At 37.7% G+C, this 13435-nt stretch overlaps 1 protein-coding gene across 2 annotated transcripts in view; it reads right to left on the reverse strand.

Moving 5' to 3' along the window:
• Nucleotides 1–1551: 1551 nt before the first annotated feature.
• Nucleotides 1552–13435, reverse strand: part of SLC26A4 (solute carrier family 26 member 4) — a 55453-nt gene continuing 43569 nt past the window's right edge. For both annotated transcript variants that reach the window (XM_050785206.1, XM_050785205.1), the window contains 3 exons: nucleotides 9356–9501; nucleotides 6923–7006; nucleotides 1552–4123 (listed from right to left, as the gene is read on the reverse strand). In XM_050785206.1, the coding sequence (XP_050641163.1) occupies nucleotides 4100–4123; nucleotides 6923–7006; nucleotides 9356–9501 (254 nt within the window). In that variant the 3' untranslated portion in view covers nucleotides 1552–4099. The remainder of the gene's footprint in view (nucleotides 4124–6922; nucleotides 7007–9355; nucleotides 9502–13435) is intronic.

Here is a 13435-nt window from a genome sequence, read left to right on the forward strand (position 1 = left end):
CATTCATCCGACAATATTTATTGCACCTCTACTGTGTGTCTGACACTCTTTACTCTTCTGAATACTTAGGATATGTCCAGGAACAAAATAAAGAATCCTGCCTTGGTAGAGCTTATGTTCTAGTATAAGGGAGGAGGCAGGAAGAGAAACAGTAGTAAGTGAATTACAGAGCATACTAGAAGCTGATATTAATGAAAAGAGATGGGTAAGGGGGACCAAGAATTCAGGAGATGGCATGGCATGTCGGGGAGGGAGTGTTGTTCACTTCTCTGAGTTCTTAAAGGATATGATTGTACTGAAATCAATCCTCTATTTGGATTTTATTTTCCCATTATGAAATTCTCTACCCCACCATTCCTTTCTTCTTCTTAGTCTTTCTCTTCCCTCCACCTTTTATTTTACCTTCCTCTTTATCTTTCTTCCATTAATTTTCCCTTTCTTATTTCTCTTCCTTCCCTAATTGTCATTCTTTTTCTCTGTGGTTCTCTTACCTTTTTCTCCCTTACGTCCCCCTGTGACCTTCCTTTCCTTCTCCCCTCCTTGTTTCTATTTTTTCTCTCTCCTATTCTTTTTCTAGCTATTTGTCATTATGTGGCTTTCTTATGGAACTGAACTTCGTGTGATTTAACTAAAGTTTGTGTGGCTTTTGTTACCCTGTTAAATTGTTTACATGACAAATGCTACTCTAACTGAAACCAAACTTTCTTCAGATACCTAACCTGATGCAAACAGAAAATAACCCTAATTTCATTGATTCTCACCTTATAGATCTAAGCCCCAGATAGAGGAACCCTTCCCGCAAATATTTCTGGAATATGCAAGGATGCCTCACAAGAATGTTCATAGCAGACTATTCATGAAAGCCCAAAACTGGAAACGACACAAATATCCACAAACAGTAGGATGAATAAATAAGTGGTGGCAAATTTACAATGGAATGAATACAGCAGGGAGAACGAATGAATGATTGCTATATTGAATAAGATGGATGAATCTCATGATTATAATGTTGAGTAAAAGAGGACAGACACAAAAGAAAGGGGGAAAAAAGAAATAATCTTTGATTCCATTGCTATGCAATTCAAAAAAACAGGTTTTAGAAGTCAGGACAGTAATTGCCCTCTGGGGCAACCAACTAAGAGGGAGCATAAGAGAGCTTATGCAGTGCTGGTGGCATTCTGCTTGTTGATCTGGGCACAGGCCACTCTGGTGTGCTTGTTTTGTGAAAATTCTTCAAGCACTACACTGTGATTTGTATCCTTTTTAACATATGTGGTGCCAGAATGAAAAGTTTGCTAAAATAATAATAACCATTGCACAAAATAAACTGGAAATATTTGGATAAGAATTACAAGGTTTAACTGTGATATTTGTGAGTAATGTTGTTTATTGCACTGATAAATCTACGAAAAGAAATTACAGACAAATGGAAGTGGTGCTATAAAGAATACCTCATAATGATGACTGATAAGAGCAATGACAAACTTAGAATGAAGTATTTTTTTATATTTTATTTATTTATTTATTTATTTATATTTAGAGACAGGGTCTTGCTGTGTTGCCCAGGCTAAGACTCTAACTCCTTGGCTCAAGGGATCCTTCCGCCTCAGGCTTCCAAGTAGCTGAGACTACAAGGGCATGTGCCACTGCTCCTGGCACATTCTTTATTATATTTAATAGTTTTGTTCAGAAAGGAGACGTCCAAGTAGTTTAAAAGACAACTTTACATTTATTTTTAAATGTGTGCAAATATTTTCAAGTGTGCATGATTTGATGTTATAATTTATTAAAACTCATATACAATACTGAAATCTTACCCTATAGGTTAAAAATATAACAAAAGGCAACTTTAATTTCAAGTGAAATTTCCATTGATAATACAAAACTAAAAGTATGCTTACTATTCACAAAATACATAGAAGAGACAATATTCCCACAGTTTGCTTGGGAAACAAGTCACACTGTGGACTTACGTCATCACAAGTGAACCCAGAATTTACAACCTCTAGCCTTGTTGTAAAACCTAACTTTGGTATTTCCTTCAAAAAAGTGAGCAGTGCGTATTTCCTTTATTGCACAAAGGTATTCATTCATTTTCTGTAAGACTATTACATTCACTCTTTTATTTTTTATTTTATTTTATTTTTTTTTTTGACACAGTGTCTCACTCTGTTGCCCAGGCTGGAGTGCAGTGGCATGATCTCGGCTCACTGCAAGCTCCGCCTCCCAGGTTCACGCCATTCTCCTGCCTCAGCCTCCCGAGTAACTGGGACTACAGGCGCCCACCACCACGCCCGGCTAATTTCTTTTTTTGTATTTTTAGTAGAGACGGGGTTTTACCGTGTTAGCCAGGATGCTCTTGATCTCCTGACCTCGTGATCCACCTGCCTCGGCCTCCCAAAGTGCTGGGATTACAGGCGTGAGCCACCGCGCCCGGCCTCCACTCACTCTTTAGAGAGATGATTTGTTGTCAATATAAGCAGGTAGTGCTTGAAAATGAGACAGCATTATAATCCTAGTTATGCTGTAACCAGATTTACAACCAGAATTCAGGATCAACCAATTTGTATGATCATTAATCATATTCTTTCAGAAATAGACACATTGTTTCTGGTTATATTTCAGAAGAAAAACAGAGAAGCCATTCTACCTTTGGGCAAGGGTGACTGCAGGACTTGAGTGTGTATAAATTTTGGTAAATGCAGGGGTCCTGGAACCAATCCCTGGATTATACCAAGGGATGATGTAGTTTTCAATCAAGCAAGACATTCTCAATTGGGGACCTGGGTATTACTTTTCTCTAGAAATGAAGTACAAGTTCATTCACTCCAGTGTGATATATATGGAAAAGTCCCCAGGACCAAAGCTTGTGTTATATATAATACCTAGAAAATTGTTGGCACTCAGGAAAAAATAAATAAATAAAAAGAAAATATATAAAAACTTTTGGTCAAAAAAACCTGTATTTTCCAGTATGTACATTCCAAACGAATGTTTTTATATTGAGTTCATTTAGAATGCTTTGTCTTTAAAAATGCACTTTAAACATAGACTACTATAGACAGTTCAATTTTTAGAGTTTTTTTTTAAGTGGTCAGAGTTCAGTTAAATATTACTTACTTTACATACTGCTAGAATTTTTGAGAAAAAAATATAAACTCATTTTAATAATCATTATTATATAAGCACATCAAAAAATTTTTCACTCAAAATAACACTTTTTTGTCAGATTTTATGTAGATCATACCTATATATGCCTCCATGCAATGATCATTTCTATAGACTAAGATAATTAAAACTGAATTTTTAAACAAAATAATCTGTCATATATTTTTCTTTGATCTCAGTTGTGATCCATGATTATTATCATATCAAAAAATGACTTTTATAAACCATGAAAATCTCTTCATTATTTCATTTGTCTGCATCAATGTTTCAAAATACATTGGCCTGGTTCTGTAGCTTTTAGTTAAACCATTTCCAGGATCAAAGAGATCCTCAATTCTGGTTACATGTAATAACACTTCATTATTAGGTACTAAGCAAATTTGCATTTTTAAAACTCCAGCTTAGTATCCAAAGTTATTTTCAAAGGCTTTTATTGATAAATGCATTAATAATTTTATTTCAGCATTTACTAAATGTGACCTTACATGGTGATCAGTGCAGCGCATGGATATCCAGGTTAGTCAAAAATTGATTTTTCTTTATGATTAATCATTCATGACTCACCTGACCACAGAGGCTGTTGGGTCAGCACTCACTCTGACTGAACAGAGATATGCCAGTACCCATGTGAACATTATTAGCAAATCTGTGACATGGATCAGCAGCGTATCATAACACCAGCTTATCCTGGACGCTGCCAAATCGTCTGAATAATTCTCACCATTTTGCACATGTTAGGGGTAAGGTGTTTATTTTATAAATAAATCCTAGAAACAGTCTTAGTGCTTCTCTTTCAATGGCTTAATAGAAAAAAGAATGAGTGTTTCGAGTCTGAAGAAATAGTCAATGCAGAAAATGTTTGCATAGGAGGACGTTAGTGAGGAAGTTTTGTCTTGTGTTCCTTGCTCATAGAGACCTCCTGAGCCCACTTTCAGGATGCAAGTGTACGCATAGCCTGTGGAAGCAAGGGGAAAACAAAGTGTTGATACAACTGAATTCTCCTTAAGTCTGCATTATCTTTTTTATAAATATGTTTTTATAGTATTGGTTGCTTACTGTTACTCATCTTAGGTGTATAGCATCACAATAGAAATAGGGTAAAAACTTAGTTTTGTATTCATTATACTTTTTTTTTTTTTTTTTTTTTTTTTTTTTGAGACTGACTCTCACTCACTGTTGCCCAGGCTGGAGTGCTGTGGCGCGATCGCAGCTCACTGCAACCTCCACCTCCCAGGTTCAAGCAATTCTACTGCCTCAGCCTCCCAAGTAGCTGGGATTACAGGTGCCCACCACCACGCCCAGCTAATTTTTTTTTTTTTTTTTAGTAGAGATGGTGGTGGGGTTACCATGTTGGTCAGGCTGGTCTCAAACTCCTGACCTCAAGTGATCCATCTGCCTTGGCCTCCCAAAGTGTTGGGATTACAGGATTGAGCCACTGAGCCTGGCCTGTATTCCTCATACTTTAATTGGATTTAATTAAGAGCAATGATTACTGTTTATTGAGCACTTACTATGTACAAGGCACTGCTCTTGTTACTTTACATGTATCCTTTAATTTTCACAACTCTGTGGTATTATTACTACTTTCCATGAAGATACTAATATGAAGACAGGATAAGTAATTTGTCCTGGGGTGCACAGCTAGTAAGTAGCAGAATGAGGACTAGCACCCGGGTCTGTCTGGTTCTAAAGTCCATGCCCTTGAAACCATTGTGCTATATTGTTTCACCATCAATAGAAACCCTCCTTGAATTATTCTTTTATGTGGTAACCAATAAATATCCTAAATAAAGCAGTCTTAAGTTCTAAGTTTGACGAGTTTTTACTCAAACTAAGGCTGCCCTATATCCATAGAGTCATAAACTACAAGAGCTAAAAGGACTTCTCAGGTCAATAATGACTTTCCTGGGCTCACTAAGCTAGTGGGCCAACATGCAGGTACTGTGATTTTCACTGTAGCAATGTATTTCCTCCACAAAAATCTCTGCCTGTCATCCTTACTGCCTGATTTCACTAAAGGGGGTTGGATGTTTTTCTTTGCAACATTTTTTCAAGACCGAGAAAAAGGCAGAGAAGGCAGGCTTATCAGATTTGATTATGACACCAGGTAGGGGATAGTAGGGTAGACAATATCCTGGATGATAGATTTAAAACACGAAACTGGCCAATGCGGTGGCTCATGCCTGTAATCCCAGCAATCTGGGAGGCCAAGGTGGGTGGATTACTTGAAGTCAGGAGTTCAAGACCAGCCTGGACAACATGGCAAAACCCTGTCTCTACTAAAAATAATTAAAAAAAAAAAAATTAGCTGGGCATGGTGGCGAGTGCCTGTAATTCCAGCTACTTGGGAAGATGAGGCACACGTGAGAATCTCTCAAACCCAGAAGGGAGAGGTTGCAGTGAGCTGAGATTGTACCACTGCACTCCAGCCCAGGTGACAGAGTAATACTCAGTCACAAATAATAATAATAATAATAATACAAAATTATGTCAGTAAACAAGAACCAACAAGATGCAATCTAGCAGAAATAGGTGTAGTTCTGTATTAGGGTCAAAACTCAATTAAATAAATATAAGTAGGGAACTCTACTAGACCATAGTTTGTATGAAAATGCCCCAGTCTTTAGTTGGACCCAGCTCAATAGAAGCCAAAATTCTGATGTTGCTATTATGAAAGGAAACACATTTTTAAGCTATAGTAATAGAATATCTTGATGAGATCAAGGTAGGTCATGGTTGAAAAATCTCCATGCTGGCCTGACCACATTTAGGGTTTTGTGTCCCCATCGTGACCACAGAAGCATTGACTGCATGTTTGCAAGGAATAGAAGAAACGAGAAGAGTCTCAACTGGAAGACAGTCTGCTGGAGACATGAGAACTATTCTCAAATATTTGAAGGGCTGTTCAGTGGGAAGGTTTGTATTGCTAAGGAAGGTAGATCTCAATTCATTAGGTGGTTACTACAGAAAGGCCAAATTCAGTTTTGTAAGCACAAGTAACCTTTAGAGACTTCCAACCATGTAACAAACTCCCTTGAGAAGCCACTAGTGGCCAATGTCTGGAAATGCTCACCTAAAAGCTGAATGAACATTCATCAAGGATGGTGTAAGAAGGATTTCTGCATGGGCTAGAATGTTAGACTACTTGATTCTCAGAAATCTTTCAACTTTTTACAATTCTGTGATCTTCCTTCAGTGTTCACCTCTTACCCAGTGGTGAAGCTGCAAATTTTACTCAGATGCTACAAGTTCAGGCAAGTTTCCTAGGAATAGTCTGATGTCACAAGAGCATCTGAAATATACAGAATCAGTCTAAGGTGGGGAGAGTATGTTTTTAAAGCTGTTATCAGTCATATGAAGGAAGGTCATAGGGTTTATGTTCCTCACATACTATTCCCGAGGCTTATAAAATTCCTGGCATAGAATTTTCCTCTATTCATTATTTTCCTATCGCATGGCCTTCCATCTCTGGAAGAGCAGGATGCGGAGCTGTAGGCAGCAAATCAGGAGCAGTGTGTTGGCCCTTGCCGGTTGCTGATCATCCCCAAATACCTGGGACAAAAGCTCCCCAAGAACTTAACATCTTCAAGGGAGAATTCTTATTTTCTCTTCTTCCCTGCTATCAAGCCATCTTTTTTACATTTGGGAGAATTATGTTCCCTGACAGCTCTTAATCAGATATATTCACTATTTGTATTACTCTAATTATTCAAAATGTAATCCAAATATTTTCTTCAGAAGAAAATGATCATACCTCATCCTGGACATCAAGTTCTTCTTCAGTCAGCTCTGTTTCAATTAATTCAAGGGTATCTTTACAGTCTTGAATGAGGGTGATCTTGAAAAAGAGAACATAGGGTGGAAATAGAATAGCATCAACCCACCTGATGCTCCACTGAAAATGATTTGAAGCTTTCCTGGGGCTTCTCATCTATCTTTACATACTTCAGAATCCTCTTCAGCTGTCTTGTTCTTTTATATTTCCCAACTAAAGATTTTTGTATATCATTTTTTTTGCACATTCATAGGTGAACTGGTATAGTTCTCCATTGTCTAAACTCCTTTTCAGCTGTCTTCCCTAACCTCTCGAGTGTATGCCTCTTAACAAGTCACCCCCTCTGCCTAAATGATTCAGCAGTCAACAGTGCATCTCTCAATGGCTAAGCTAAGAGCACTTAGCACAGCATTGAGTGTGCAATGAATGCCCATTGAAGAGCTTGTGACTGATGACAATGAACAGTCACAAATGGAATTGGATGGAAATTAATTCTATTGGAGATGGAAACCAATGTCTATGGACTAATTTGGTTATTCAGAAAAGTTCTACTTTTTAGAGGTGCATGTAATTTAATCTTCTACACAGAGGAAACCTACAATTTTGGCTTTGTGTTTTGCATGGAAAAGGACATTTTCAAAGCAACTCCAAATATATATCCAGGCTAAAATGACATTTTGAAATGCTACTTAGCTACTTTTCAACTCACAAGTAGCCCAATTCTCTTTGCTAGTATGAGAATGAATTAGAGGGTTAAGTTCCTGTGCAAATGGTATGACATAATGGGAAAGGTGGAGGCTAAGTCTAACTACAAGTTGTGTCCTGAGATAGTCCTGTGATGGTAAAATAAAGAGATAGGAAGAGGGTTGTGTCATTGCAGTCACAGTATCTGTGATACAGAGGGACTCTTCTTGAAGGAAAGTACCACAGGTGAGGTTTATCGTCATTCACCTACTTATCACATGTAAAGCTTTGTGCTAGACTCTGAGAAGACACAGAAATATGAGCCTCTTGATCTCACAGGCCACCAGGAATGTCCAACCCACTGTTTAGTGGACCAGTAAGTATATAATACAAGCATTCCATTATGCTTAGTCTATTTGTTCAGGGTCAAAAAAAATCCATCCCAGTCACTCACAATGCCTCCCGGATTGCAAACAAAATTGAGTCTAACCTAGTAGGTACATTCTTGGTTAGTGGTTTTTATGACATTCATGACCTAACATCTTAGTAAGAATGGGTATAAACAAATAAAATAACTGTTTTCATGTTGAGAAAGAACTTGATACCTTGGTTTCATTTTACTTTTAATTTGGGTCTCTTAAAGATACTTCATATGATCCTGCTTTCTTATCACCTATGGGTTAGAGAATTTTAAGTTGGATAGAAAAAGGTTTATGAATTTTCAATGTTAAACAGTTTTTTTTCTTTAGATTTGTAGCTTTACTCTTTTTTTTTTTTTCCATTTTTGTTTTTAAGATCCACAGCTTGGTAGTCAGGACTAGTATTTTACCAAGGAACACTAAATAGAACAATCTCTCCACTGCCAGTGCCTAAAAAGAATAATACAATATCGTTTCCTAAGTTGGTTTTCTTCAATCAACTGCCAATCTACAATAAGGATGTACTTATTCTATTTTTAGAAAAATGGGAAGCAATTTAAAATATCCACTATGACACTGGAATCATTATCGTTATTATATCTTGATAGGTATTTGCTTTAGTTTCCTAAGTTCACCATGAGAAATGAGATTCATGTACCACCAGGCGCACCGTTAGGCCAAGCCCAACGAACCAGACCAGAATGCTCACCTCTTCTGGGTATTTGACAGAAAAACTAACAAAATAATACCCATAGGAAATCAGGGCATATTCTGGAGCCAGACGCACTACTGTTGTGCCACGAGGCCTCCCATCAGGGCCTATTCTATTTTGTAGGGAAAAAACCCTGGGCTTATTTGTGGCTTGATTTTTTAATTGCTTTTGCAAAGATCACTTATGGCCTGATGGATCCTGTTTAAAGGCATTTATAATTCAAGGTTTTCCAGATTGCTGAAAATTTAAGTGGAATTTATGTGCACAAATCACAGATCACAGAAGATCAAAGATTCAATATTCTAAAAAGGCATTATAGCTAATGCCCACTTTTATTAATAAAACTACACATTGTAGAACTATTAAGTACTGGATACTACCAGGTAATTTCCTATAAACTATATTATTTAGTCTTCATATCTACCTAGCAAAGTTAATGTTTTTACTTCCATTTTACTGATGAAAAAACTGAGGCTCCAAGAAGTTATGTAGATAGCTTAAAATTCAACAGCTAGACTAGATTTGTGTAATGTTCGCCATTTATAGAAATCATGATAGTTTAGAAAAGATACATCTGTAGAAAGGTTGAATATTTACCGTTTCTAAAATGGAATCTTGACCCTCTTGGGATTTCACCTGGTTCTGTAGATAGAGTATAGCATCATGGACTGTCAAAAAGAATGTGTCCTTTCTAATGTTGTCGTCAAAGAACCCACATTGCTCCAGCTTTTCTATCACATAATCTTCAAAAGAAAGACACAATGTTTTGTTAGTTCCTAGGAAAAGAAATCTTTTGTTTGTTTTTGAGACAGAGTCTCATTCTATTGCCCAGGCTGGAGTGCAGTGGCACAATCATTGCTCACTGCAACCCCCACCTCCCAAGCTCAAGTGATTCCCCCCACCTCACCCTCCCAAGTAGCTAGGACTACAGGCACATCACATCATGCCCAGCTAAGAAAAGAAACTTTTAAGCATCAACCTATACTAAGTTTCTGTAGCTCTTCCTTTTATTTATTTATTTTTCTCGTATCCAAAATGTGACCCAGCTTTGAAATGACAGTTTCTTTTCCAGTAGCATATAGAATGGTTATTCCATAACTGGTCGTAGTCAACCTTGGTGCACGATCATGTCACTTTGGCCAAGCCAGTGTATCCATCCTCCTACTGCTGTGGGCCAGGTTGCTAACGTTTCACAGCTGTGCCCTTCTCTGGAGACTTTCTCTTGCCCATTGGGAGCTGTGTCATCTAAAGAGGACTGGGCCTGTAATTCCAGCGCTTTGAGAGGCCGAGGAGGGTGGATCACTTTGAACCCAGGCATTCTGGGCAATATGGTGAAACCCCAGCTCTACAAAAAAAAAAAAAAAAAATACAAAAACTAGCCAGGTGTGGTTGTGTATGCACCTATAGTCTCAGCTACTCAGGAGGCTGAGATGGCAGGATCACTTGAGCCCAGGAGTTTGAGGCTGCAGTGAGCCACGATTGCACCACTGCACTCCAACCTGGGTGACAGAGCAAGACCCTGTCTCAAATAAATAAGTAAATAAAGAGAATTGGGAGGTTTCATCCCCACGCATGGCTGGCCTGCAGCCACTGACTGATTGATATTGGGGGAGAAAGCAGGTCCCCTTGTCTCAAGGAGGCATAACCTTCTGGTACTCTTCCTGTGGTGGTGCTCCCTGTGAAATCAGGAATCTATGCTGGACTTCAGAAACCATGTCTTTCACCAGCTTCTTCCCCTTCCCTATCCTGCTTCCCTCACTGCTTCATAGATTTCCTCAGGTGTGTTCTCAATAAATCATTTGTGCAAGAATCCCCATCTTGGGCTCTGCTGCTGGAGAATTCAACCTAAGCGTTAGCACTTTCCTACACACATACATTCATAAAGAGACAGACACAGAGACTCACACCCTTGAGAGTCCTCCTGTTGCAAGGAATCTAAGTAATCCCCACCTTTGCTCTCCTCATAACAATATCCCCCCATTGTCAATATCCACCCCACCCCCACCCACTGTCAAGACACACATTTCCATACATTACCAGCTCTATGGCACAAATTGGAAGTAGTATCTTTCTGGGTTTAAAAATGTTCTCAGAGTTTTTATGCTTTTTGTTTTATTTTTGTTTTTGTTTTTTAAATAATAATAAAGATGGGGTCTTACCATGTTGCTCAGGCTGGTCTCAAACTCCTGGCCTGAAGTGATCCTCTGACCTTTGCCTCCCAAAGTGCTGGGATTACAGATGTGAGCCGCCATGCCCGGCCTATTTATTTATTTAAATCTTAACTCTAGCTTGGCAATCGGAGGTTATTTAAAGGTTGTTTCTAAATATGGACTTAGGAAGGAAATCAAAACAAGGCAGAAAGGAACCAGTAGATAGGAAAGATGTGGGGAAAAATTTACAAGTATGAAGATACAAAGAAAATTGAAAAGAGAGTAATTTTTTCTTTTGTATAGGAGAGAACCTTATATGGTCAAAATGATAAGGAGAAAAGAAAAGTAAATCTTTGTCCTAAGGTACAATGCCAATTTTAAAAAAGGAAGTATAGGACAAAATGAAGGTTTAAGCAAGTTATAGAAGGTTTGTAGAAGATAAATATCATGAAAAATTTTATGTGATTGAGTTAGCTAAAATTAGAAGGGAATCATTTATAAGTTTTATAAGCTCAATAAAAATTGAGCATTAATATTAAAGTACACTGATGGAAGGCTAAAGTTTTGGCCCGTGTGTTGGAACAATAGAGTTTTCTCAGAGGATTGGTTTGCTCTTAATAGAAAATTGTGAGAGGATTTTCTTTATCTTCTAGGTAACTGGCCTAGAAAACAGGGATTTCATGTTTCATCAAGATAACTCTTCTTGTGCTTTGTGCCTTTGAACTCTTTTGTCACTTTGGTTTTATTTCATAGTGACCTATGATCCTATTTTGATCAAATGTTTTAAACCTTCGGTGTTTGACAAACTTCTCAAAAATCAAAATTAAGTTTTTTTGACCTTGAACTAACTTTGGGATGTTCCAGAGGACCCTGGAGTTTCTTAAAGAATCTGTAAAGGAGAGATGTTAAACCAAGTGGCCTTATGTTAAATTATATGAGAAGCACTGTTGAAATAAGAAATGATCTTTAACCTTCTTTGAGCTATATTTATATAGATATAGTATTAATATGTTCCAAAATTATATAACATTCCTAGAAATGTGATATGTCTTGGTATAAATGCTACCAGTCATAATTTTGGTTATTTTAAATTGTTGTGTGCCACAGAAATAACCAAATATCCTTGTCAACTGGGTAACTCACTGGGTAACTCAGATCTTTAAATATAGCCACTTTAAGTCTTGTTGTCCACAGTTAATTGTTTTGTTCTGATACTTTTTCCGAAAGCTCTTTGTAAGCCATTGTAATTCTAAAATGCTGTGACTTCAAAGAGTCATATGGGAAGAATGAAAAGGACTCTGACAAATACAAGTTTCTAATAACTTTGAATTCATACCATTCGATGGAATTAAACTGCCAGCCAAGATCAAACAGAGCAAGAATTAATTATATGAGACTGAATGAACTGATGAAGAATTATGGGTTTTATGGCTTTTTTTATTTGAAACATTGCTGGTTTTTTTAATATTTGTTTTCAAGATTTAAAGAAAATTTTTCTTTAAAGCTATCTGTAGTTTAAAGCCACTTGGTTAAGCATACTTTTTTTTTTTTTTTTTTTTTTTTGAGACAGGGTCTCACTCTGTCACCCAGGTTGGAGTGCAGTGACGTCATCTGGGCTCACTGCAACCTCCGCTTCCCCAGCTCAAGTGATTCTCAGCCTCAGCCTCCATGCCCAGCTAATTTTTTGTATTTTTTGTAGTAACGGGGTTTTGCCATGTTGCCAGGCTGGTCTCGAACTCTGAGCTCAAGGCAATCACCCACCTTTTCCTCCCAAAGTGCTGGGATTACAGATGTGAGCCACAGCACCCAGCCTAGTTAAGCATACTTTCATAAACAAAAATTGAAACATTTGCTTTTCCTCTCTACCTGATCCTTCCAGAATTTGGAAACTCTTTGTGAGTATTCTTATTTTTCTGGCAATATGATTATTTACATAAAAGTTCAATAAGAATCTGTTCTTTTAAATAGAATACAATTGGAAAACATTGGTTATATTATCAAGGCTTTGACTAGAATATCATATTTGAAAATGTGCACAGAATTCCTGGCTTCAAGGGCTCCTAGCCTTACAGTGAGTGAATAAAAAGTTGTTGCTTCCTGGGAGGCCCAGGAACTTCAAGATATTAGATACATCAGGCAAAGTCTAATGTCTGCCTTGGTTTAACTTCATAGCATCAAGAAGTTTTAAAAAGTCCAATCTGAGATTCCTTGTCAAAATTTCCGGCAAAGCAATTATTTTTTGGAGACGTGGTCTCACTGTGTTGCCCAGGCTATAGTGCAGTGGCTATTCACAGGCACAATCATAGTGCACTGAAGCCTTGAATTCCTGGGCTCAGGCAATCCTCTCACCTCAGACTCTCAAATAGCTGGGATTGCAGGCATGCAACACCTCACCTGGCTTGGCAAAGTAAATTTAAAATGAGTCACCTATGTGGTTATTCTTGCTGCACTGTGTAAATAATCAATCAGACCAAGTTTGAGACTAAACTTATTTTGTAAACAAATTGGTCTACCATGATTGTCTTTG

This window comes from Macaca thibetana, chromosome 3 (assembly GCF_024542745.1).
Source record: "Macaca thibetana thibetana isolate TM-01 chromosome 3, ASM2454274v1, whole genome shotgun sequence".
NCBI classification, from domain to species: Eukaryota; Metazoa; Chordata; class Mammalia; order Primates; family Cercopithecidae; genus Macaca; species Macaca thibetana.